Here is a 26,959-nt window from a genome sequence, read left to right as displayed (position 1 = left end):
GCTTTAAAATAAAATTCATATTTTCTATAAGTTAAAGCAGGACAATTTTTAACATCTTTTTTGCACTTACATTCACAACTTGCTCCACTGTACTTCAGGTGTTGAAGCACACCCTAGTGACGCTAGGCCACCAGGGTGGACCCCGATAATGAAGCATGTCACCACTAGGTTGGTGAGTGAGGGTTTTTTTACAAAAGGATGAATCCTTCCCTTTTGCCAGTCAAAACACCCCATTAGGAAACCTTCTGTTTTTCTTCTTGTGGTACTCCTCTCTTTGTTTAATTCAGTCCTTGATCAGGGGATCAGGGGTACTTTCCGTTCACCTCGGGTGAACACCATCCCTTGCTCTCCCCTTTGTTTTCCAGAATCTGGAAGCCAGCCAGGAAGAGATGAAACGGTGGTATGATCAGAATGCCATTCTGATTTTCAGCCTGGTCAAAAGAGTGGGTTGTGGCCCCAGTGGAGCCTTGTGTGCTCAAAGGTAAGTGGTCTAGGCCAGTTGAGGTGGTGGAGCTCAAGAGCAAAGTCACCTACATGGTGGACTAGCAGTCTCTAAGGAACATTTTGCTGTTCCTACATTTGAACTGCCTTAAGCCCCACTTAGAGTGGCCCGAAGTGGGCATGCTCCTAGCAACAGATACTGGAATGGAGGAGGAGACTGAGCCTCTTTCTGAGCTCCTGGCTGCTAAGGAACATGATGGGTCAGTCGACGGTGTAACACTCTCCCCCACCCTGACTCCTGAACAGCAGAGTGACTGCTGACAACTGTTGGGGCAGTTTGCTGCTATGCTCTCCTTGAGCCCTGGTGTCACTGGTATAGAGGTCAGCATTTTCAATGCCACCGGGGCACAATCAATTCGGGGTGATGCCCTTTGGGTTGAAGAATGCCCCTGCCACCTTTCAGAGGTTGGTCAATCAGGTGATAGCTGGACTGGAGGATTGCAGTGCAGCCTACCTGGATGGCATTGCAGTGTTCAGTACCACTGTTAGAGGAACACCTGCACCACCTCTGGGTTGTGTTGAAGGCTCTGCAGAGGGCAGGCCTCATGATCTAGGCAAGCAAGTGCCAGATCAGGCAGGGTTCGGTGGTGTACTTAGGATGCCAGGTAGGGAGTGACCAAGTGGCGCCCCTACAGCCCAAGATTGATACCATTCTGGCTTGGGACCCCCCCCCCCCCCCATGACCCAGACAGAGATGAGAGCATTCTTGGGATGCACTGGATATAACAGGAGATTCATCAACAGTTATGGCTCCATTGTTGCCCCCTTGACAGAGCTGACTTCCAGGAAGCAGCTCAGGTACGTGAACTCCCAAAACGCTTTTGATGCCCTGAAATCTTGGTGCAGACAGATGATTCAGAGCATGACATGGGGGGCTGTGCTCTCACAGCTAAATGAGGAGGGCTTAGATCAACCCATAGCCTCCACGGGAACGGAGGTGGAGTGCGATTGAGAATGAGGCTTTTGCTGTGGTCTGGCCACTGAAGAAGTTGAGGCCCTACTTGTTTGGGACTCACTTCCGGGTTCAGACCGACCGCAGGCCCCTCAGATGGTTGATGCAGATGAGGGGTGAAAATCCAAAGTTGTTGAGGTGGTCCATTTCTCCACAGGGGATGAACTTCACGGTGGAACACCATCCTGGTACAGAACACTACAATGCTGATGGTCTGTCCAGATTTTTCTGCCTTAGAGAAGAGAACTCCCAAGAGGGTGGGTAGTTCTCTCCACATATCAGCTGGAGGGAACACGTGTTAGACCTAGCATCATTGGCGTGGGTTTACCCTGCATTTATTTACTTTACCTTCTGTGTTTGTGCTGTGTGTTGGCCTCTGTTTTGCTGGTCTAGATGCTTTGGGCACTTTGCCACTGCTGTTCAGTGCCAAAAGGCAAGTGCTCCCTTTATACATTGTTGTTATGGATTGGTGTTTCCATGATTGGTCTATGTAGTTTATTGTTAAGTCCCTAGTACAGTGCACTGTGTGTGCCCTGGGCCTGTAAACCAAATGCTGCTAGTAAGCTTGCAGCACTGATTGACCCATCTACACAAGCAGCCTTGCAACAAGGTCTCAGGCCTGCTATTGCAGAGCCTGTGTGTAGTCTGCTACTGCCATGTCAACTTGGCAAGTGCACCCACTTGCCAGGCCGTAACCTTCCCTTTACTTACATGTTAGTTAGCCCTAAGTTAGGCCCAAGGTAACCCCCTGGGCAGGGTGCATTGCATGCGAAAGGTAGGGCTTGCCCTGATATGTGTGGCATGTCCTGATCCCATAGGATAGAATGGGGTGTTTGCTCAAAACATCTTATAAGCATAACTGCCCATGGGAACAAGATAGGAAAATAAAGTTTGATATGCCTGAACTCAGTATGTTAAGATGCATCTTTTATTGAGGGTGAGTTTTACATTCTTGATTTGAAAATATCACTTTTAGGTATTTTCTTGCCTAACCATCTAGTGTGCCTCTGCTAGGTTGTATATTGACTGTCTAGCTTTGGAGTGACAGGGGCTGGGGATGGGAATTCTGTTCAACAGCCACTTGGAGGGTGAGGTGTGTCATGCCTTTCTAAGGTAATTCAGGGCTGGGTTGAATAGACCTGGGCGGCATTCAGAGTAGGGGAAGGAGATATCTTTTGCACCTGAATGCGCCTGGCCTGCCAAGGACAATGCTGTCTCCACCTCCTGCCAGGCAGCTGCACCAGAGAGGACAGAACTGGTTTTGGCTGGGCAAAGACCCAGGGAAAAGACCTTCTCTGACACAGACTAAAAAAGGATTTTACTGTATAAAAAGAGGGGCCCAGACCTCAGACTTTTAGAACACTTCTGGGAATCAAGAGGAACCTTTGCAAAGGAGAAGAGCCCGATAAAAGGAGGAGGAATACTGCCCCTGTGCTGTTTGCTGTCTGGGATTGGCCTGCATTGGCTACTTTCTGCCAAGGAAAGGGTCAAGGACTTTGCTGTTTGCTGTGTCCCCTGCTTGAGGAAGATCTCCAACGGCTTGAAACTGAGCTTGCCTCCTGTTCCAAAGTCTCAGGGACACAAAGACTTCACCACCAGCTCTCCTGAACTTCCTTGCTGGGAGTTCTGACCTGCTATGATGTGCCTGCTGTTGTTTTGGACCTCTTGAGGCTGTTTGCTGCTGGGAGCTGGCAAAGTAACGCAACTTCGAGAAGCGCGACGCATCCGCACCTTTTTCTGATTAATCGCCGAAAAACTTGTTACAGCTCCTGCCCGTGGCTCGAGAAATTGCCACACACTGCATCGATGGCACCAATCTCCGAGGCCCAAGATCACCGTACTGATTCTGAGGAAAGCCCTGCTGTGCGGCTGCAAGAACCCACGCATCGTACCAGTTTGTCGCATCACATCGAGGTGCCAGGTCTGTCGCATTGTTGGGGGATACAGTAAGGAAGAGATGCATCAACTCCCCACGCAGTAAGAAACTGACACACCCCCTTCTCTCTGGTAAGGAACTGACGCATCACCCCCCCCCCCCCTGTGCAGCAGTAAGGAACCAATGCATCACCTTCCCTGAGTGTAAGGAACCGAAGCATCAACTTCCCTGCTACCTTTTTTTGTTTGTGTGCACAACGCATCCAAGGTACGTAGTGCGAAAAGTGTTGAATGTGCAATTTGCTTTGAACTGATCTATTTCTAGCATTTGAAAGTCATATTTGTATTACTGTATTGTGGATTTTTGTCATTTTGGTCATGTTTGGTTTAGAGAAAGATTACTTACTTTTCTAAACTGTTGTGGTGTCCATTTGCAGTGTTTTCACTGTATTACTGTATGTGTTCACAAATGCTTTACACACTGCCTCTGAGATAAGCCTGTTTGCTCGTGGCAAGCTACCAAGGGGTTGAGCAGGGGTTATTTTAGAAGTGTATCCCTGTTACTCTGACTAGAAGCAAGGGTCCCTATTTGGGCTAATGTACTTACCTCTGCCAACTAGAGATCCCCATTTCTAACAACATCCAAAACCCCTTTCCTAAGTAACCCTTCCCAACACTTCCTACAAAATTCCAATCGTACCTCTACTGACTCAAACTCCCCTCATCCAAATCCTGTGCATACAACAATCTCAAATTCCCTCCCTCCCCCCAAAACTTCAACTGTGTCTAAACATGGCCAACTTTTTAAAGTTGTGTAGTGAACCCCTACCAGTAAAACCACTGAGTTTTTCTGTACACCCCAATTTACTCACTGACTTACCATCCTGACTGGAAAATGTAGCATCCCTGCCAAAATACCCCGTATCTGCATTAGGTATAACTCAGCACAAAAAATTGACACTTGTACCTCATCACCTCTAAAGAGCTCAAAATTCTTATATCTAATGTCGCTGTATTACAAAAAGATTAAACCTTCTGCCTTGCAAAATTTCCTCAATTCTCTGTTACTTTGTCTCTGAGCTCTGTCTATTGCCCCAGGTTTCTGAGCTCCACACCAAACTCTTCTTTGCATGAATCCTCTCAAAATAACTGTTGTGCCATATCACACTCCCTTTATACAAAGTAAATCCTGCTTCGTAGACTTCACCAGCACAAGTCCTTGAAACTTAACAACATAATTTTCCCCCAGGTGCAAAATCAGGACGTCGGAGCAGGGGTAACCCTTCACCAAAATATTATGTTCTGACAACACTCATGCAACCTCATTCCTCCTTTTTTCAACCATGTTAGTTGAATCACCATAACAGGCAGTCCCAATTGACGGCCTCATCTCCTATTGTCAGCATGTCTGGATGCCCACATCACAAAGGAGTGCCCACAGATACAAACCTCAATATGCCCTCTGTCTGGGCCCGCAATGTAAGTCAAGCTGGTCGCATATAGTGCTGGGAATAATTGGACAACCAATGCCACACCTGTCCGATGTATGCCGCTTCCCAACTCTTTTTTTTCAGAATTCGTCGCCATCCCAATCTGGAAAAAATTAGTCCCAAAGTCTTGAGCACAATACACCAGTTCCAGAAGCAATTTACTCAAAACCACCAACACATGTGAAGCCATAAACCGCAAATCGTGATGCAGGAAAATCTCTCCCTGTCCCCTCCTGCAACCAGACAGTGTCACCCACCGACCCCGGAGGCAGACTTGCACGTCCAGATTTTCTCTCAGAGTCACAGAGCAACCCCTTCCCAACTGAACCATTTTTGACCTGGGAAGCCACACTTGTACTGCCCCATTCAAAGTTCGGACATACTACCTTTATGAGCCTGAATGTGCCAAAAAACAACCACACCATAATTAGGGGAAAACTATGTGCTTACCATTTATTGTTATACACCTTCGGCAACATGCCAATTACCTTCTTCAAACCATCCAATATAATGGGACACCACACCCTTGCTCCATTGCCCTGCTCCCTTGACCAACCCTCCAGAATGTGTCTCCCCAGCTCCCTCACTGATGGCCAGTAACCCCAGAAAACCTTACCATAGAAAGACACCCCTGCAAACCTACCAGCTATAGTAACAGCTGACAAACCTTTCCTAATTAGAGACATAATGACATGAATCACGTCATTCTTCTGAGCCAGACCTTCATCCGTTCCGTCGTACGGTCCCCTATTGCACAAATTGATTCCACGCCAGGCGATATTCCACATAGGTAGACTCTGATAATGACACAAAGATGAGCTGCAGCACAAATTCCTGCCCACCGACCACAAGTGCACTGGGATTGCTGTCTTCATCTTGGGATCCCGAGGTGCCTTTTCACAGAACCTCATCCATTGAAAACGATGAAGAGCATCAGCAATCTTATTGCTGGCACTGGCAATATGCTGTGCTTAGTAAGTAATGTTTGCAAGCAGACACTGGAGCACAAAAACCTGTAGTAATTGCCAGACCTTGGGATCCCACGCAGATTGGTGGTTGACCATACTTACCACAGAAATGTTATCCATATTGAAAAGGACCATCTTGTTTGCAAAATGATGAACCCCCAAAGACAAACTGCAACCACAAGGGAAAAGAACTCCACAAAAGCGATACTCCGCCCATATCTTCTATTTCTCAGGCCATTTCTCCAGACACCACTGCCCTTGCCAAGATATGCTGAACCCATGACAGCCCTCTGCATCAGAAACTGCTCAATGGACCATTCCATCTGCTTCCCCAAGCCTGTTATGGGGATACATTGCACTCACTGAGAGAATTTCTCCAAAGATGCAGATCCTCTTTAACCCCCACTTTGAGGCGCACATGGTGGTGTGGTAGGGATGTGCCAGCCAAAGCCCAGCCTCCTGCAGAAAGTCCTCCCGGCCCACACAGCCCTGCATGCAAAGTTCAAATGATCCAGCAAAAAATCTGGATATTCTTCACCTGCACCTTGCTTTTGACCAACATATTATCCAGGAACTCTAAACAATGTTGCCTCTTATCCTCTGGCAGCCTGATCTCCATTCTTACAGAATCCAATTTGATTCCCCAGAAAAGTGAGCACCTGCACTGGTCCGACTGTCTTTTCCAGCGCTAAAGGAACCCCCAGGTCCTCCATCAATTCCTGAAACAGCGACAAACTCTCCTGACATTCCCTGATCTTCATCACCCCCACCAAGCCTCCTTCTTATGGACCACTCCTACCAGTGAAACTCTCATATTCTACAATGGCCAGTGCAAAAAAAGCCCTTTCATCCTGTCTTCCGCCACCTTCTTTAAGTGCTTGCTCCATACCAAATCCTGTTCCCCCCTCACCGTAAGTTGTCCGCCCACATCCGTACACAGGGGCCATAGTACCAAAAAGAAAAACCCAATTGAAAGGCCGTCAGAAGCAATTCTTTTACCCTGTTAGTTCCCAGTAACTGCATCTAAATTTGCAACCTGTCCAGTCTACCTGTTGTGCATGACTTTGGGCGTGGGATTCTGATCCCTGCCTCTACTACGTTCATCGGAACCAGTCCATTGCCTGCCTGCTGTCCAAAAGTACCTCCCTGAGGACCACACTGTGTGAGGGAATTCTTCCCATCACACTCATACCTGTATTTGCAGTAATCCTGCAAACACTGCCCCGTTGTATGACCAACATGCCATTCCTGTCCCCACCTGCCCTTGTCCTGCTGCCCTCACTCCTGCTGTTGCCCCCACCTCAGCTTGGGTGGGATGCCCCTGAAAGTGCTTGTAAATGACCAGCCTGCCACTCACAGTATAAGTCAATGGGGCTGGCTGTTCAGGCGTCATTGTTTGCAAAAAGAACTCTATGTCCAACTGTACCAATACACTATTCTCTTCTTCAGAGAGGCGAGGCATGAAATCCTTGTCATACTCACACAGGTCCAATCCCAAAATGTAACTTGCACCTAGCGCACCACATCAAGGTATTTAAAAAAAAACACACCTCTCAGGGTATTCTTCGCAGTAAACACTCACGTATATGAGGAAGGTAGCAGTCTAGTTCTCTATGTTAGTGGGCACCCTGGGTCTGCGTGATAACTTGTACGCCTCCTCTTTAGAGCCTTTCTTAGCCTGCTACTCCCTGTGCAACTGCTGAAACAACTCTATGTACTCCCCATTCCAAATATTCTCCCTGATAGCCAACATTAAATGAGCCTCTTGAAGCTTAGAGATACCCATGTAGAGCAATGTTTTTCGCTTCACTTCCTTACTCTCTTTTTTTTCCCCATATTACTTGTCCTCACCTATGTCTGCTGTCACCCCGGGATTCTGCACTGTGCCAACCCCCTCACCCAATTGTTTCTCTGGCTTCTTGTCAGTTTCCATACCAGTGCCCTGATTCTGTACATACCTACCGTTTGATAAACAACGCCAGTACCCCCACTGTTGCTGCATTGCTGTCTTTATTGCCTGCACTCCCACTTCCACACTCTCGTCACAGTGTATGACAACTGCAACATCTTACCTGCTCTCGAGGTCGGGGCGCACCAAAGCCATATTTCTTGATGCAAATGTCCCCCTGCTAGTGGACACTGTCCTTGTTGGTACCTCCGACATACTAAAACTACCCCTTCTGTTGGTCACACCCAGAACTCGTTGTCCATCCTGAAGGGCCTCCCACCATTCATCCTCCCCATACGCCTCAACAGTCGTACATTCATCCACTTCATCTTCTCTATAATCCCGGTCCCATTCCGTCCCCTTAGATCTTCCACCAACTCTGCACTCATGCCAGGGACCTCACTGTCACTCACATCCCCATCACCAAACTGTCCATCATACAAATCCTGTGACGGATCAAACTCCATTAAAGTGAGCATACAACCGAGTACTCGGTGCACCGATGATGGGTCCACCGCAGTCCCGGAGCCAACCACATGGACACATGCCCTGACTTTGGACCGGGGTGGCCAGGCCGCAGTAGACCCTCCAGGCTTGCAGGATATGCATCCTCTGCACTGCCTGTCCATCACATGGGGCCCCATCGGAACACCATAACCACCTGCCTGGGTCCCCATCCTGAGCAAGCCACTGGTCCCAACCACACCACTTTATGTGCCATAGGCACCAAGAAGGGCATCATGGCCTCGCTGCTGTGCAGCATGGATGTCCCCAACATAACCGGGGACACCTGTGTTGCCCAGGCCTTTGGCAAAAATTCAGCCTTTCTGACACAGAAAACCCAGGGTGCTAAAAAACACATCTCCCTGGGACATAAACAAATTAAGGCTCATGTCTGCCCCAAAAACAATGTCCTGGCCAATAGCTCCACTTCCCACACTAGCTTGGCCAAAAACATTACTTGCGGGCACCTGGTGCCCTGCACTGGTAACCACACTCTCAACATACCCTCCTTCCTCTTCCCTCCCATTGCTCTGGGCTCTGGCCTGCCCGCGCCAACTCGATAAGTCCAGAGGCAGGCCCATTGGACTTCTGGCACACCCCCTACTGAGACGCTACTGGGAGTCTCCCTTTGGCCAAAAGGCGTCAACGAGCGCTCAGGCCACATGCCCCCACTCAAGACCTAAAACAGGCCTTCTGGGGAGTAAATAGGACCAGCAGGCCCCTGGTACTTTAAAGTGGATGCCAGGGGGGCAGGACAATTCCATGTTTGATATGCAACCTCTTTAAATTGGCCACTGGATTACACCATGCAAAGCCCCATCCTACTATATTTGACCTGGGGTCTGCATTGACAAAGTCTCCATGAACTATAAGCAAATTAACCACTTCTCAGGTAAACTTCAAAGTTATTTTTCATTCTAATGTTTGTAGAGATATTCAACATGCCAACCCCCCCACCCAATGGTTTCTCTGCCTTCTTGTCAGTTTCCATACCAGTGCCCTGATTCTGTACATACCTACCGTTTGATAAACAAGGCCAGTACCCCCACTGTTGCTGCGTTGCTGTCTTTATTGCCTGCACTCCCACTTCCACACTCTTGTCACAGTGTATGACAACTGCAACATCTTACCTGCCCTCAAGGTCGGGGCGCACCAAAGCCATATTTCTTGATGCAAATGTCGCCCTGCTAGTGGACACTGTCGTTGGTGGTACCTCCGACATTCCTAAGAGAGGAATAGTCCTCTCTTAGGACTATTCCTTACAGATTGTTTTCTGGTGATCACAAATTCTGAGGCTGATAGCTTCACTGTTAAGCCAGGCTTAACCCTTTCGCTGCGGCGGCTATTCCGCCGCAGCGCTGACGGGGCGGGGTGGCCGCATTCTGGTGACAGAACCGCTCCGTCACCAGCCCTGGTTGAGCTGTGCTGGTGACGGAGCGGTACCGTCATGACCCGCCCCGCTCATTAGAACGGCCGCGCAGGCGCGAAATCAGCGACATGCAGGCGCGGCGGCCGGGCCATAACGGAACCGCTCCGTCATCAGCACAGTCCAACCGTAGCTGATGACGGAGCGGTTCCGTCATCAGCAGGGGAGGGGTTAAAAACCAATGAAATTCCCAAAACAGCGTTTATCAGCTGGGGTAACCAAAGCCCTTACAGAGTATGATAATCTGTGGGAATCAATGTTCTATATTAGAAAATACTTGTCTACAGTCTTTTATACTGTGCAACAAAAATCCACCTATACAGGGCTATTGACTTTAAAAAATAAATAATGCAGGCCTACTATCTTTGCCATCATGTTTGGTGATAAACAGCTCTATAACATCTAACATAACGTTTCCTAATGAACCAATCAGGCCGATTTCTTTGATCTATGTATTTGCAACATGACCATCAGAAGTGCACAACTTGTGATCAATCATATCATGTAGAGATGACGATCAACATGTGGGTGAAGCCAAAGCCCCTCTGTCTGTGGTGCTTCTTACAGCTCTTGTACTACTGATCACATAAGGTGTGGCAATATCTATGCTGCCAAGCCAGTCTTTAAAAGACACACAATGAGAGCATTGGACAGGCTAATATCTAATATCATGGTCCCTCCTATAGCAAACTTAATATTCAGGCAGCTGGAGTGTTTGTTCCATAAGAGCTGTGATAGTAAATCGAGGAGTATTACCAAAGTAAATCGTTCTATAATCACCTGTTAGGAAGAGAGGACCTTTGGCCTCAATTTCTATCTGATGAAGTGAGTGTGGCAAGCACAGCCCCAGGACACTAGCCGGGCTCACTGTTCTACCTGACTCCGCAGTCTGAAGGTGTTATTTAGAGATTAGCAGATGTGGAATATCCGCCAAGCATTGGCAGTTATTTCATCCGAATTATTTAGAGTGGGTACTTAGCTACAGATCAATATGCAGTCGAAATACTGCGGATTGGACATCCATCAGTTGTTGCCATGTGCCCCATGTGCACCAAACTAAATAACACTCACTGTGTTTTCAGAGAAGAGAAAGAAGAATGATTTCACCTCGATCCCCTGGGGGATAAGAAGGGTCCCCCAGCAGCCCTCCACCACCTGAGTGGGTTCTGGGAGACCCATTCATGCTTCCCCTTAAAAATGCTCAGGATAACACCAGCAAATGCTTCCACTATTATGTATTTCACCATTCGCAAAGTAAAGCAGGAAGAAGGCAGCCGGACTTGTTTGTATGACAATTACTTATCATCTCGGGCTCCCTGGAACAGGGTAGTTACAGGGGGAACTGGGCTGAAGGCCAAGTGGTTTATAAATGTTGGCTGAACCTCAAGATGGCAACATTGAACCAAATTACATATTGTGCAGTTTTATATTGATTATTAATTGGGTTTAATATTCTTCGGAAAGATTTAAAGCATGTTCATATCACCCATTCAATATTCATTATTTGCCTGAGGCTGCAGATATGACTATGAATGTAACAATGTGTATAATTAAGAATCACATTCTAAATGCAAACCCGATTTTAAAGAAATCAAAAACATCCATTCTAAAATGTTCTTTTCTTATGTAATTCATTATCACTATAGAGTAGGTTTAACAAGACATATATAAAGATAGATACTAAGTGCTACATGGGGCAGTGTTTTTTCTGGTTCTGGATTTACAATGTTTATTTTCACACCCTGGGGACTATTCGGTAGATCCTTGCATCAAAGTTTGGACTGCAAGGAAGAGCTTGTCAGTCAGAGGTGCAGATTAAAGTTTGAAAGAGTAGCACTATCCTTGTGAAAGAAGTGTGCTTTTATTATCAACACTGAAAGATAGACAAAATGATGTGCCTAACTTTTTTAGTTGTATAGGGAAGGTAAATATCCTGCAAATAAAATGAACTTGCTGAATTACAAGAAATAGTTAACATTCTGTAGTACTGTGAGGTACGTATTGGGTGTCTGCAAAAAGAGCATCCATAAGGATCTTCTGAGTCTAAGAAGGACCCCCCCCCCCCCCTGCTATTATTACAGGGGGTTGTTGGAACAACTTACTCTGAAAAATATCTTTTTTGGCGTATGAGGACTAAAAAAAAAAAAAAATTGAACTAGTTAACCGTTAGACCTCTTTTCTGTGCTATACGAGCTGGAAACCACTGACCCACTAGCAAACATTCAACAAGAAGACTTCTCCATGTAATTAATATATGTAAAGAAAGATAGATAGATAGATAGATAGATAGATAGATAGATAGATAGATAGATAGATAGATAGATAGATAGATAGATAGATAGATAGATAGATAGATAGATTTATTTATTTTCCTGGTCTTCTTTCTCTCTGTAAATAGCATAAGCCACAATCGCGATTGCAAATTTCCAAGGGAGGGCAGCATTGCATTGAAAATGCACAGAGCAATCTAAAAGAGGGTGACGTAAAAGGGCAATCCATCGTCAGTTTCATTATTTAAATGCTAGAAGTACCGTTTGAGGGCAATGTATCTGTTCTGATTCATATAAACTGAAATGAAACTACGCTTGCCTAAATAAGAGTAAAAAAAGTATTCGATAAATACTGAACAAACAACTTAATGTCTTTCCTCCGCTTCTGTCTAGTACACTTCGTTTTTTGAGTTCAATGATCGATTGGAAGCAGTACTGAAGAAGGCATACATGTACAGGTAAGAATCCTAACAGCAATCTAGACAACAATGATGCCACATAAATTCACAATTCAGAGCTTAATTTGTACATGCAGTAAGTACAGGAGTTTCTTTACGAGCCCAAAGCCAAATGCCGTGATTCCCGAATGCCAAGGCTGCGTACTTTTGATTCCACCTCGTGGCCCTTTCTTCCACCCCTTCACTCCATTGCTCTTTATCCCACCATTTCAAGTTCTTTTTATCCCTGATTTCTATTTCAGCTCTTTTCCCATATTTCCCACCCTACCTTTTCTGCCTTTATCTCTTTCTTGCTCCATGTCAAAATCTGATGAGGAAAATGAAGTTGGATACTCAAAGTTGAAGGCTGCTGCCCTGCACCCGCTACCACAGGCACAGATAAAGAACTGGAGGCCATATTCACAAGCCCCTATCACCTCCTCAATGTCACTGCAATAGGGCCTCGCATTATTCACCAGGCCGCGTTGTAAATGTCATGGTACTTATTGAGCGCACTGTCACCAGACGGTCACCTTGCGGTGTCGCCTATTCGGCTTCCTGGCGCTGATACTCATACCGCTGTGGAACCCCTCCTGGCTTTCCCTGTGAAGTGTCCACTCCTGGGCACCCCCAGGGTGAAGCCAGGCATCCTTAGCGCTGTTGGGCCGGTGTGGAGGCTAAGCAAGCTATTGCCCAGAGTTGCAGTGTGGGGCCCATGATTAGAATAGGCACCGAGGCGAGAATTAACAGGTCCGAGGAAATTGAGCCCGAGACTCCACCGAGGCGGGAATCGAACCCTGGTCCCTGGCCAGAACTCTGCATCAGGGTCTGCCGCTCTAACCATTGAGCCACACTCCTCCACTGTGGCCTAACGCTGCCTTGTGAATAGGCCCCCTTTCAAGCTGTGATTAGCGTGAAAGGGGCGTGCAGTGGGTGTTGTGGTCGGCGTTCCACTGCAACACCTATTGATCTTTACGCTGCCCCCTATTCACAAGGGCAGCATAAGTAGGACCTGATACCAAACTTTTAAGAACAGGAAAATCCTGGTCTTAAATTGGCGATACGAGGAGAAACTTTATTTCTCCTCGTTTTTGCTTTTCCATGTGTGCTTCCTAGTGCAGCGCACATTGAAAATGTAAAATGCCACGGTTTGTTTATGTGCAGGAAGGTGTCCCTTCCTGTACATAAACCAACCATTTTTTTTAAATGCCGTTTTGTAACTTACATGTGTGCTGCATGAAGCAGCACACATGTACGTTACAAACTGGCATTTTAGGTGTGTTTATGTACAGGAGGTGAAAGTGACTCAAAAGACCACCACATTTTCTGGTGGGTAAGGTAAGGCACAGCTACAAATGAGAGAATGTTTGTATTTATATAATACTGAAAAAGAAAAGAGCAGGGATATGTCTACACCTTGCTTAGCTTCTGGGCTTATACAACTAAGGAAAATTTTATACATTTCTAAAATGTGGATAACTGCTTAAATGATAGTCATCATGGAAGTTCATTTTGCTAGCTTTTGTGGCTCAGATACTTTTATTTCATTTTATTGTACCCGATTATTTTACTGCCTATTTGCAAGGACACTTTTGCCTGCATGATCCAACTTGAAAGGAAGAATGATTCCCTTGCATTGATCAGTGCCCTGCTTAGACTTGAATTGATGACATCTGTTTTGTATTGTAAAATGTCTTTTCTACTGTATTTGCATAGTTTGGGTGTATGGAAGCTCTCGGGGTATTAGATCTCCCATTCCTTCCCCTCACTATATACAAGTTTAGGTCCTAGCTATGGGAATTCAATATGACATGTGTACGCTTAAGTTGGTAAAACTTGTAAGTTCACAAGATTCAGGTTCATGACTGCGTTTCCCCATTTCCTGTCGCACATGTACACACTTGAACGTATTTATGGTTGCCTGGCTGATTATCCACACAAGGCTGCTGATTGACTGTTGCAGCTGCAGTCCTTGCTAGGTGTTCCCTTAGTTTGGGGAGTGGGGGGGATTTCATTTCTTCTGTGGCCCCTTGATGGATTTTTGGTGGTTTCAGAGGATATAAGAAGAGCGGATGATCTGTGGCAGTTGCCTTGGGTTGCTGGTGGTTGTAGTTGCCCGATCCTAATCTCGTTTGATCTTGCTTTGCTCACAGGGCCTCATTTCCTCCTATTCACTCTTGAAATACAAAGTAAATATCTTTCAAGGGAGAAACTAACGTGAGGCGGAGCTAAATGGAAGATTTGTCATTAAATGCTTCATTGTCAAGCCAGGCCCTCTAGTGTGTTCCTCTGTTCTGCAAACTGCAATTTCCTGGCCAATTCTGGGAATGAGGTTCTGTAATGGAGTGCAGGAGGATTCCTCTGAACGTTCATACATATTAAAACCCTGCCAATACAGTATTCTCATAAATACTTTCAGATCCCTATTCCATGCAGGTGTGCTGATCAGTGATCATTGTTTGGGTGATACCTCTCCTTTGGTCTGACAATTTGCAGAGAAGTGTGATTTGATCAGGAGTCAGGCTGGCTCATTGAATGTCAGCTTGTGTTCATCCTGGACCTGCATGGGCCCAACAAGCGCACTCTCCATAGTGGCAGAAGACTTGGAGCTCCATAGTAGGAGAGGACTTTGGTCCCTGTCACGGGTTCATTATGTAGCGTGGTGGTTGCTGCATATCATCTTTTTGGAAATCCTAGTGTGACAAGAATTTTTACCTGTGTCACAGGAGAGGAGGCCTACCGTTTCACTCATATAAAGTTCAGCTGCTACAGACGAGCTCGTATTCTTGCTGTAAGAAGCTGGGTTATCAGTGAGAGGGTTGGAAGGCTTACTCAAGCTGCACCTCCAATTGTTGTAAGGGTAAACAACAACAATTACTAAATTAACCTGTGCTTAACTCTCCGGTAACTTGACACATAGCAGTTAGACTTAATTTAGAGGCACTGTGTAAAGTATTTATGCAGCACATCAATCAATCAATCAAATAAGCTTTATTCGGTTTTTGTTTAAAACCATAAAAGCAACAAAGAAATACAAAACATGTATACATGACTCAACATATCATTTGCAAAGATAAAAAAAGAAAAACCAACTATTATAAACGAGCTAAAATCAATATGTCCCTTCAGGTGAATAGAAAGGTATTTGCAAAAACGGGGAAAAAGGGTAGTTGTTGGTAGCACACGGTTCATGGCATCCCCTTTTACCAAGAATTATTGTTCCATGTCGCTTGCTTTAGGGACGGGTAGGGTTGGGGACCGGGATAAAAATCGTACAAGTCCCAAATGCGAATGGGACCATCTCCCTCTTTGGGTTGGGAGGATCGCAAGTAGGGAACAATATTCATAGTTTTGAATTTAATTAAAATAAGGTCGCCCGGGATGTCTTTGGGCGACGTACCAAGCCATCCCACCCTCCTGACCCTCAAAATGCCGCCATCTAAAGCAGGTGGCAATGGTCTGTGCTGTTTTAGCCAGGAGATGGTTTTATTTAACAAGTCCTGATGAGATTCAAATTTACCCTGGATAGGTGCAGGGACCCCAGAAAGAACAGTCACGTAGGGGGCAGCTTCTGGGGGTAAGTTGTTCCGATTCCTGCGTTCATGTGCAAACCTAGGTAGTCTATGGGGTGCAGGTACGGAGTTAGAAATAATGTTCCGGCCTCTTGGATTGGGTGGAGAGATGAGGGGTTCAGGAATTTGAGCTTTCATAGGTGTCGTGGGTTTGAAGTTTCCTTTGTTGCAGGGGAGAATAGAGTGAATGGGTGCGGCAGTTGTTTCAGGTGACATAGAATTCCTTGATAATTTGTTTTCAATACTGGACAGCCTGTCTCCCAGCTCATTGATTTTAGTAATCAGGGGTGATAGTGCGGTTGTTAACAATTGTTCGATCTGTGCCAGTAGGGTCATTTGAAGTGGTGAAACTGGGTCAGGTGTTTTGTTCACCGCCTCAGTTGGCAAAATTATTGGTGGATTGGAGGGTTGTAGTGAGGGACTAGTGCACATTTTGTCTGTATTGACAATGTCAATGTCATTTACCTCATCGGCGACTCTGCCCACTATGGGGGGGTAGATACATTCAGGGCGTAGTTCGTGCCACACAGGGCATTCAGCTCCTCCCAGATGGACATGATGTTAAAACAGTGCAATGTCAGAATCGATATAAAGAGATACAATACCTCCAACTTCGTAGCAGCCAAATGGGGTGGCCCGACCCGGCCTCTTCGTGCCTCTGAGGGCCACAGAGGACCCGCCCTTTGCCCGGGCTTAGCTCGGCGTCCCGCTCGCGTCCCGCGAGGCGGAGCAGAGCGCTGTTTGTAGGCGCCTCCTGGCGTGTCCTTCGTGTCACAGAGCAGCGCCGCCGCTCAGCCTGCCGGGAGATGTGGTCCCGGGGCGGCGGCGCTGTGGGCTGGGCAAATTGACTCCTGGTGGTGGCGGCTGTAATGGGGGCCTCCTCGCCTCCCCCTTCTCCCACAGGTAAGTTGTTGCTGTCCCCCGCGCTCCGCCGAGCAGAGCGCTGTTTGTAGGCACCTCCTGGCGCGTCCTTCGTGTCACAGAGCAGCGCCGCCGCTCAGCCTGCCGGGAGATGTGGTCCCGGGGCGGCGGCGCTGTGGGCTGGGCAAATTGACTCCTGGCGGTGGCGGCTGTAATGGGGGCCTCCTCGCCTCCCCCCTTCTCCCACAGGTAAGTTGTTGCTGTCCCCCGCGCTCCGCCGAGCAGAGCGCTGTTTGTAGGCGCCTCCTGGCGCGTCTTTCGTGTCACAGAGCAGCGCCGCCGCTCAGCCTGCCGGGAGATGTGGTCCAGGGGCGGCGGCGCTGTGGGCTGGGCAAATTGACTCCTGGCGGTGGCGCCTGTAATGGGGGCCTCCTCGTCTCCCCCCTTCTCCCACAGGTAAGTTGTTGCTGTCCCCCGCGCTCCGCCGAGCAGAGCGCTGTTTGTAGGCGCCTCCTGGCGCGTCCTTCGTGTCACAGAGCAGCGCCGCCGCTCAGCCTGCCGGGAGATGTGGTCCATAAACAGTAATAAAGTGAAAACACAACACAAGCAAAATTCCAAACCAACTTAGAAACATAGAGTGAATTTTAATAAATAAAATGATACCAGAACAGAACAACAAAAACCCAATCAGTAGAACCAAAGATATGCAGTTCAAAGCTTTTTAGTGAATATAAACCTGAAATACACAGAGCGCCACTTGCACTCATTTGGTCACACTACACAGAGGGAAAATCGCATGTTCAGGCCGACCGCAATGGAGCACAGGTCAGATACAAGGATCAGATTTGTACTGCTGAAAAAAGGCACCTTCTAAGTCTGTGCCAAAGTTTGGTTTGTGACGGAGGAGGCCATGAGGAGACGACTGGGTGGCGGTGTGCCCGTCGCTATAGGCCTAAGAGCAGGTCAGGAGCAGCAGATAGTTGTGAATGTAGCTCGCAGAGCAGCTTGGGTGTCACAGACAGCTGTCGCTATAGCGAGAAGAGCTGGTCAAGGTTCATGGGTGGTCATTGCTTTAGCTTCGCTTTCGTAGGCGTTGCGGGCTGTTGATGCTCTAGCACAAAGTTTAGCTCTTGCGGAGCAGGTCTTAATGGAACTTCTTGCTGGCGATAGTCGCAGGCGGCAGAGTTGTGCTGGGAATGAGCCCATTTGTGGCCACAAGGAGTCTAGAATTCAGGATTTTCACCATTCCTTAAGGAAGAGTACACTCTGATGCCAGCCATGGGTCCAGGCACCTCTTGGGGATCAGGCCTCACTCCAGCAGAGTCAGGAGGGCTGATGCAGGTACAGTTGCAGGTCCAGGTAGGTTCAATTGAAGCAGATCCACTGGACAGTTGCAGGAAGGCCTCTGAAGCTTATTGTGTTGCTGTATCTCACACAGGAGATCTGCCAGCTGCCCTTGTAGTCACTCTTTTTAGCCTGGGATAAAGGCAAGCAGGTCCAGTCTTCCTTCTCAGACAGTAAGGCTGTCCTTCAAGCCACATGGCAGGCCTCTGGCAGCAGGGCAGTCCTTCTTCTGTAAATAGAACAGATCCAGGAGTGTTTTGATGAGTGGCACTGGAGGTCCAATATTTATACTTGAGGCAAGACTTTGTGTGTGGGTACTCCCTGTCTTACCCCCACATATGGTTTTGAAAAGTTCTTCCCCATCCTCTGTGAAAGCTCCAAACTGTTAGAGAGTGACAAAAGGCAGGGCAGGCCTAGTATAAGGTCCATTTGTGTTTGCAGGAGGCAAAGCCATTTGAAGTGTAAGTGAGGCTGGGTACAGCCCCTCCCCTGTCATCCTGCCAGGATGGCCCATCCTATCTACACCTAAGCTCCCTTTGTCTTACTGTCTGGAAGCAACACACAAACCCCAACAGCAGAGCCATTCACAATCATGTGACCCAGGAAAGGGCAGAAGGCAACCATTGTATGGGCCAGAAAATTCCAACTTTTGAAAAGTTTAATACATGTATTGGGGACCGGGCCCTTAACTAGTCAGCAAGGCTAGACTACAGAAAATTCTAACCAATAACGACTCTGAAACTACAAACTTACGTTGTAGTTCATGGTCACTGTATTTAATGACAGTGATCCTCTTTAATTTTTTCTTTTTTTTGCTTTGCAAATAATTTACACACAATTATTATTTATACAAAACATATTGAAATCACAAAACAAACAACGTAAACCATCTCAACACTGTTCAGTGCATTGCATTGTCACCTGGCCCACACATAACAAAATTCAATTACAAAGACAAATTATTACAAACCAACAATTAACACAAATAATACAGTTCTGAAGTTAAATGCCCACGAGGAAATGTTCTTAAACTTCCACTATTGCTACCAAATAAATTCATTCTAAAGGCTCGCTCAAACACACAGTGCCAAGCTGATTAGGAACAAAGGAGTGGCATAATTGTTTAGTATCATCCACCGCCATTCCAACACTCATTAATATCATGCACTTTCGGCTAACAATGCGTCAATAAACTTCAAACCCTTCACATTTTACCGGTTCTCATTAGGACTCAGAACTGACATAAAGTGAGTGAAATTATACAAACATGAATAACTCTGAATGGGAAGATTAACTGAATCCTAAATAATGTAAGCACCTCCCAATTTACCTCATGTCTATTCCATCCAAATGCCATGATCATCCAAATATGCCCCTTAATTCATCAATTGGACCGGCAATAACCAAACACCACATATTACTTCACCAAATCCGACCATGTTCGAATGAATTTACCACATGGTCTCTATCTGAATCCTACTTACTCACAACAAGTTTGGTTCTCCTTTAAACTTCAGTGAATATCTATTCATGGGTTTTATTTGTTAGATTAGAATAAATCTGTTCACCAAAGGCGGGAGGCTTCTCTAATCTGGAATGCATAAATAAACTGTTCTCTCAACTTGTCCGTTTCCGAAACTCATAATCAACTGCCTTATCCACACAAACAGTGTTAATATGAAGAATTTGTTTATGCATGGGTCGTGCATGTATTGTGTAAAACTGTGACAGCCTGTCATAGCTCACATAGAAACTTCAGTAAACCTCTACTTCCATGTTAGAAGGGGGGAGAGAAAGGGCTTCAATAACGAACTGAAGCGGAAGGCGCTGCTCATGAGTATAAGAAAGAAGGCCAGTGGTAAGTACTGAATGTTGAATGCTACTGGAAAATACAGACAGGCCCCATTAGAGATATATAGGGAGAAATTACTACAATTTGGAGAAAAACACATTTATTTAAGGATACATTGGTCATGCAATTATGAGTTCTTGAAAAAAATTAACCCTGGAACTCTGGTTCTATGCTTACTTCCCAAATTGCACAAAGACCAGAAGTCACCTGCAGGCTTCCCAACTGTTTCAGTGTGTGACTCTGTACTCTAACAATAGTGAACTATGTTGATGTGTTCTTAAAATCTTTTATACACGAGGTGCAGTCTTACCTTAAAGACACTATGGATTTTATAAATAAAATTTAATATCTGGAATTCGACCCTGTCACTCAGAAAATAGTGACATTAGATGTTGTACCTCTACACACACAAATAGCACAAGAGGACCATTTGGAAGCCATTGAAAGATATTTGGAGGAGCAACCAAGACCATATCAGGGTCCAACAAGCTTTATAATCGGTCCAACAAGCTTTATAATCAAATAAGCAAGGTTTGCATTAAAGTCAAATTATTTCAAGTTTGATGAGGAATATTTTATGCAAATAAAAGGAATTACAATGGGTTGCTCCGGAGTTGACCGTGTTGTACATGGCAAGATTTGAAGAATGGTTTGTTTATAATAGCAATCCTTTCTCCCAGCATATCTCAAAATAGGCATAATTGATTAACAATAATTTTGTGTGTGGAAAGGCTAAGAAGATTCTTTGAATTGTTTCTTTCATTGGCTCAATAAACGATCAAGTGACATCAAATTCTGTTTGAATAGTCACAAATCACCATTATGTTTTTGGTCGTAGAAGTTGTAGCATCCTCAGACAGCTACTAACGGCATTGCATATGAAGGAAACTGTCTGCAATGTGCACTCCCTTATGCAAGTGTCAGATACAATTAGCCATATGGGCAATTTTTACGGATTAGGAGGAATTGCTCTGAAAATAATGACTATTTCCATCCTACTAAATTGTTGTTTGAGATTTTGAACGAGAGAAGCTATCTTAAAAAGTTGCAAAAAAAATCAATGAAAAGAGCTTTGTGGACAACAAGGGAGTCACTTCTACAGAAAAAAGAGAAAAGACAATGGAACATATAGTATGCATCTTTACATTCTGTCCTACAACAACTAAATTCAAGATAATCACATGCCAAAATTGCCAAAATTGGCATTTGATTGCAAAAATAGATTAATCTTTTACCAAACCACTGTTTGCATTGAAGAAAGAATGGTCTATAGGCAGTCAAATTGTACGAGCATATAAATCTCCACCAAAAATCAAAAACACACTATGTCAATTAGGGAATAAGGTGTCTCTAGAAGGCTACCACAAATGTAGAACATGTGTGAATTGCCATAAAACAACGGAAGGATCTACGTTCACACACAAACATTTGAAATGGCCAGACAAAACCTTTTCCAATTGTAAAACAGAATACGTAGTGTGTTTAATCAAATGTATTTAATCAAATGTCCTTGTAACAAATCATTCATTGAAAAAACATATCAAGAGATATGAAAGAGAATGATACAGCACAAATCAAGAATTAGACATAAAGTCATGACAGCATCATTGGTTAATTACTGGATTGAAAAACATCATACAGAGATAGATTTACAGTGGACAGTACTGGCGGATATACAGTCGGACCCCATGGCGGCGATCTTGAGAGATGACTTATCTGAAAAGAAGCGTATTTAAATGTGTATTTCAATTTAGCAGCGAGTTTTAATTCTGCGTATACATAGAAGATTGTGTTTCAGCATTTAAAAAATGGATAACATTTAATTCCTATACTGTTTCTTCACATGAGCCTCACGAATGAGCCAGATTGAGCCTTTCTGAGATAGAATGCTTTGTTGAAACTCACTCCCCCAGAGTATCTCAGCATTTTGACCTTCCAGCTCAGTCCCACATGGCAGTGGCGGCTGGTGACATTTGAAGGTGGTAGGGCGTAAAAGTCATGAGCGAGCAAATCATAAGAAAGCATCGGGTGGAATCTTTTTTTGAAAAAAAAGTGTGCAAATCATTGCTTTATATTAACAGTAGAACTACATGCTATGAAAATTAGGTTGCCATTTCAATGGAAATGTGCTATATGTGAATGACGGTGCTCTACTGTGCTGTACTTTAGTAATATATTTGTGACAGTTTGCCTCTAAATGAGCCACCTCCAGTTACATACTACACCCTTCCCAAGTTCTGATGGCGATGCATCTCATTAGTGCTGCTTGTGTTTGTGCTAACTTTGCAATTTTCACAAGTCCTATGAGTTCACTGATGCAATGTTGATAGCAGCAACCCCAATCTGACAATTGTTCAAGCGCCACTGCAGAATTAAATTATGGCACACCAGGCCCATTGACCTTGATCTAATGCACTTTCATTGTGGGCCTGAGGATACTGTAGGTAAGTGCTACACTTTTTTAACAGCATCCTCAGACCTAGAATGGAAGCTGCAAAATTGCATTTCACTGCAGAGTTCTTCTCATCTTCCCTGTGTTAGAGTAGCTGCAGTGTGCAGGCGTTGCATTTTGAATGCAAGGAAATTTCAAGGCAGGAAATATGATCTGGACGTCACCAGTTAAGCTAACATTTTAGGGCCAGGTTTAGCATCCCTTCTGCTACTTTCAAGCAATTATAAAACGACTAAAAAAATAGAACATATATGCAATTTTTAGGTGTTCTATTATTACTTTTAAGTTGCAGAAGGCATGATGAACTCCCAATAACTAGGGCTGCTGCAGTGGCAGTGCTAGAACCAAAATACAGCTTGTTGACACTGCCATGCCATCCTACACAGCTACTGGAGTTATACAAACAATGGCTGTTGATTCTGTATGGTGCAAATCAAGACGCACTGCAGATCTGCTAAACCTCAGATCAGCGTCACAAGAACAGAGGGCGCATCAAAGGTAAACCTGAGATTTCCTTCCCAAAAATATACAGAGTGCAACCAGAGCCATCGTGAATACCACCACTGTATCTTCTCACTCAGATATGCAGCCAGAGGCAGCATCTGTTTCCAGGCCCCTCTTTACATGTCCTGATGCAAGGTTTTATTGCATTTTGAGTGCCTGCTTTCAGCAGACCACTGTTTTATTCAGGCAGAAAAAGCCATTTTTCAGTACATAAACAAGACCATAAACATTGGGCTGTAAAGTTCAGTGAAGAACTTTCCAGCATTACTTTCCCTCTGATGAACTTGTAATCATAAGGGTCCGAGAGAGTTCCAAAAACGTTATTGAAAAGTACTCTTAAAGTGACAAGTGCAGCCCTGCACAACAGTGGCGTCACTAGGGGGGTGCGGGGGGTGCGGACCGCACCGGGTGACACCCTCACATGGGGGTGACACCATCTGGTTGCGCCCCCCGCCCCCCCCCCCAGCAGGCCTCTGTACATGGCACCCCCTGCACCGCACCCGAAGGCCTCGGAGAGACTCGATCCGCTTTAAAAACAAAAGGGAACCGAGATATTTTCTCACCTATTCGAATTAAAATGTTCTCATTAGATAAAGTTTGAAGGAGGGGGGGGGGGTATTAACCGCTTGGAAATTAGCTTTTACTTTAGCTGTTACATATCGTAACATTCTCACGTCTACAAACTCGCTGGTGCCTTGTACACAGATTTCTTTTTGCATCTTGAAAAGCTTTAAAAGAGAAACCACATGAAAGCGGCAGAGAATTGGTTTAATGTGCGAGAGAGAGGGAGCTAGAGGGGGTAAGAAGACAGAGAGAGAGAGAGTTAGAGTGAGAAAGACAGAGAGAGAAGGGGCTAGAGTGAGAAAGACAGAGAGAGAGGGAGCTAGAGTGAGAAAGACAGAGAGAGAGGGAGCTAGAGGGAGTAAGACAGAGAGAGGGAGACAGGGGTAGCTAGAGGAAGTAAGACAGAGAGAGAGAGAGAGGGAGCTAGACAGAGAGAGGGAGCTAGAGGGAGTATGATAGAGAGAGAGGGAGCTAGAGGGAGCAAGATAGAGAGAGAGGGAGCAAGACAGAGAGAGAGGGAGCTAGAGGGAATAAGAGATGGAGGTAGAGGGAGCAAGACAGAGAGAGAGAGGTCGCTAGAGGGAGTAAGACAGAGAGAGAGGGAGCTAGAGGGAGTAAGACAGAGAGAGAGGGAGACAGAGGGAGCTAGAGGGGGTAAGACAGAGAGAGAGAGAGGGAGCTAGACAGAGACAGAGGGAGCTAGAGGGAGTAAGACAAAGAGAGAGGGAGCTCGAGGGAGCTAGACAGAGAGAGGGAGCTAGAGGGAGTAAGACAGAGAGAGAGGGAGCTAGACAGAGAGAGGGAGCTAGAGGGAGTAAGACAGAGAGAGAGGGAGTCAGAGGGGGCTAGAGGGAGCAAGACAGAGAGAGGGAGCTAGACAGAGAGAGGGAGCTAGAGGGAGTAAGAGAGAGAGAGAGAGGGAGCGAAAGGGAGTAAGACAGAGAGAGAGGGAGCTAGAAGGAGTAAGAGAGAGAGAGGGAGCTAGAGGGTGGAAGACAGAGCGAGGAGCTAGAGGGAGTACGACAGAGAGAGAGGGAGCTAGAGGGAGTAAGACAGAGAGCGAGGGAGCTAGAGGGAGTAAGACCGAGAGAGAGGGAGACAGAGGGAGCTAGAGGGAGCAAAGGAGAGGGAGCTAGAGGGAGCTAGACAGAGAGAGGGAGCTAGAGGGAGTAAGACAGAGAGAGAGGGAGCTAGAGAGAATAAGACAGCGAGAGAGGTAGCTAGACAGAGAGAGGGAGCTAGAGGGAGTAAGATAGAGAAAGAGGGAGCTACAGGGAGCTAGAGCGAGCAAGACAGAGAGAGAGGGAGCTAGAGGGAGTAAGAGAGAGAGCGGGAGCTAGAGGGAGCAAGACAGAGAGAGGGAGCTAGAGGGACCAAACCGGAGAGAGAGGGAGCTAGAGGGAGTAAGACAGAGAGAGAGGGAGCTAGGCGGAGCAAGACAGATAGAGAGGGAGCTAGAGGGAGCAAGACAGAGAGGGAGCTAGAGGGAGTAAGAGAGAGGGAGCTAGAGGGAATAAGACAGAGAGAGAGGGAGCAAGACAGAGAGAGGGGGGGCTAGAGGGAGTAAGAGAGAGGGAGAGGGAGCTAGAGGGAGTAAGAAAGAGTGGGCTAGAGGGAGTAAGACAGAGAGAGAGGAAGCTAGAGGGAGTAAGGCAGAGAGAGGGAGCAAGACAGAGAGAGAGCGAGCTAGAGGGAGTAAGAGAGAGAGAGGGAGCTAGAGGGAGTAAGAGAGAGAGCGGGAGCTAGAGGGAGTAAGAGAGAGAGTGGGAGCTAGAGAGAGTAAGACAGAGAGAGGGGGCTAGAGGGAGTAAGACAGAGAGAGAGGGAGCAAGAGGGAGTAAGACAGAGAGAGAGGGAGCTAGAAGGAGTAAGAGAGGGAGAGAGGGAGCTAGAGGGAGCAAGACAGAGAGAGGGAGCTAGAGGGAGTAAGACAGAGAGAGAGGGAGCTAGAGGGCGTAAGGCAGAGAGGGAGGGAGCTAGAGGGAGTAAGACAGAGAGAGAGGGAGCTAGAGGGAGTAAGACAGAGAGAGGGAGCTATACAGAAAGAGGGAGCTAGAGGGAGTAAGACAGTACCTAGCACCGTACATTTCCGACAGAGGTAGTCCATGCGGTAAGTCGTGAGGGGGTGACACCATGAGTTACCCGCACCGGGTGACACCAACCCCAGTGACGCCACTGCTGCACAAACAACGCTTTACTTTTAATGTAATGTGATGTAGTGGACGGCTTAATTAGCTCCACTGAGTGCACTGAAGCGATGCTGAAGACACAGACGGACTGTATGAAGTAGGTAAAAGAGTGAACATGCATGTCCGCTTACCACGTCACCACGTCTCGTTTGCACTATGTAGGGTTTTACATCTGTGCTTCAAATCGGGCCGCTTTTAAGCACTACACAGTAATGTTCCTGTGGCAGTGGTTTGACCCCACAGGAAATAAACAGCCATAAGCACATCTGCTCCCAAGGCTTTCTTTCCCAAGGGAAGCATACGATGAGGTTTCTTCGAACGCATTATAGTTTACAGGCTCTCCTGAGTTCAATATATAGAAGAAGGGCCACAAAAACGTGCAAGCGTACATTACACCTCCTAAATCAATATAGAAACAAGCGCTCTGCAAAATGAAGTACAATTTTGTATTGTTCATCCCATGAAAAGCACTCTACAAGTTTTGCACGTGCAGTTAGAGGAACGCACAATACAATTCAACTACCAGTTAAACAAGCATTTGCAATGCAATAGGTCTCGCATTAGGAAAGTTTGAGCTATTGGTCTTGTTAATGACATATCTTGTATTTATGTGTTGGTTTTGAAAATAGCTAAATTAATAGCTTTGTCATTTACAATTCCAATAGTTTTAACTTTCGCAAATGTGACACCTATAGCATTTGTAATGCAATATGTGTCGTATTTACGTGACTTAGATGTATTAATATCACAAATAACAATGGCTTTTAATTTTTCTTAATAATTAATACTTAAATAGAAGTTCTTGTAATTTATAATGGTAATAGCTTAAACTTTTGTAAATAACTTTTGTGAAGATTATGTTCAGTGTATTTTATTCTGACAAAAATCCAAGAACAGAAGTGAAATATTAACATATTTTTGTGACATTTGTAATAAAGCTTGAAACATTGAGAGAACATATTTGAACCAGTTGTTGTTGAATAGTTGCACATAATGATGCTGTGGTGACAATGAGGGATGCTGTGGTGTTCAGGGATGCTGTGGTAGCGCATAGTGATCAGTGGCGGCTGGTGACATTTGAAAGTGGTAGGGCGTAAATGTTCAGGATGAATGACTGGTAGCGAATGACATTGTTTCTGTACTCCGAGTGTATACTAATAAATAGAAACGTATTTCATCGCCGTGCAGCTTGCAAATATTGAATGTACATTATTTATCATAATTAGATCGTCATTTTCTCTTTCATAGGT

At 45.8% G+C, this 26,959-nt stretch overlaps 1 protein-coding gene across 1 annotated transcript in view; it reads left to right on the top strand.

Annotated features, from left to right (window-relative positions):
* CNGB3 (cyclic nucleotide gated channel subunit beta 3) overlaps nucleotides 1-26,959 on the top strand; it is a 673,231-nt gene that overhangs the window by 365,532 nt on the left and 280,740 nt on the right. Inside the window, exon 7 of the mRNA XM_086918038.1 lies at nucleotides 12,328-12,392. Within this exon, the coding sequence (XP_086774164.1) occupies nucleotides 12,328-12,392 (65 nt within the window). The remainder of the gene's footprint in view (nucleotides 1-12,327; nucleotides 12,393-26,959) is intronic.

This window comes from Lissotriton vulgaris, chromosome 4_1 (assembly GCF_964263255.1).
Source record: "Lissotriton vulgaris chromosome 4_1, aLisVul1.2, whole genome shotgun sequence".
Taxonomy (NCBI): domain Eukaryota; kingdom Metazoa; phylum Chordata; class Amphibia; order Caudata; family Salamandridae; genus Lissotriton; species Lissotriton vulgaris.
This window is presented reverse-complemented; position numbering and strand designations above follow the sequence as displayed.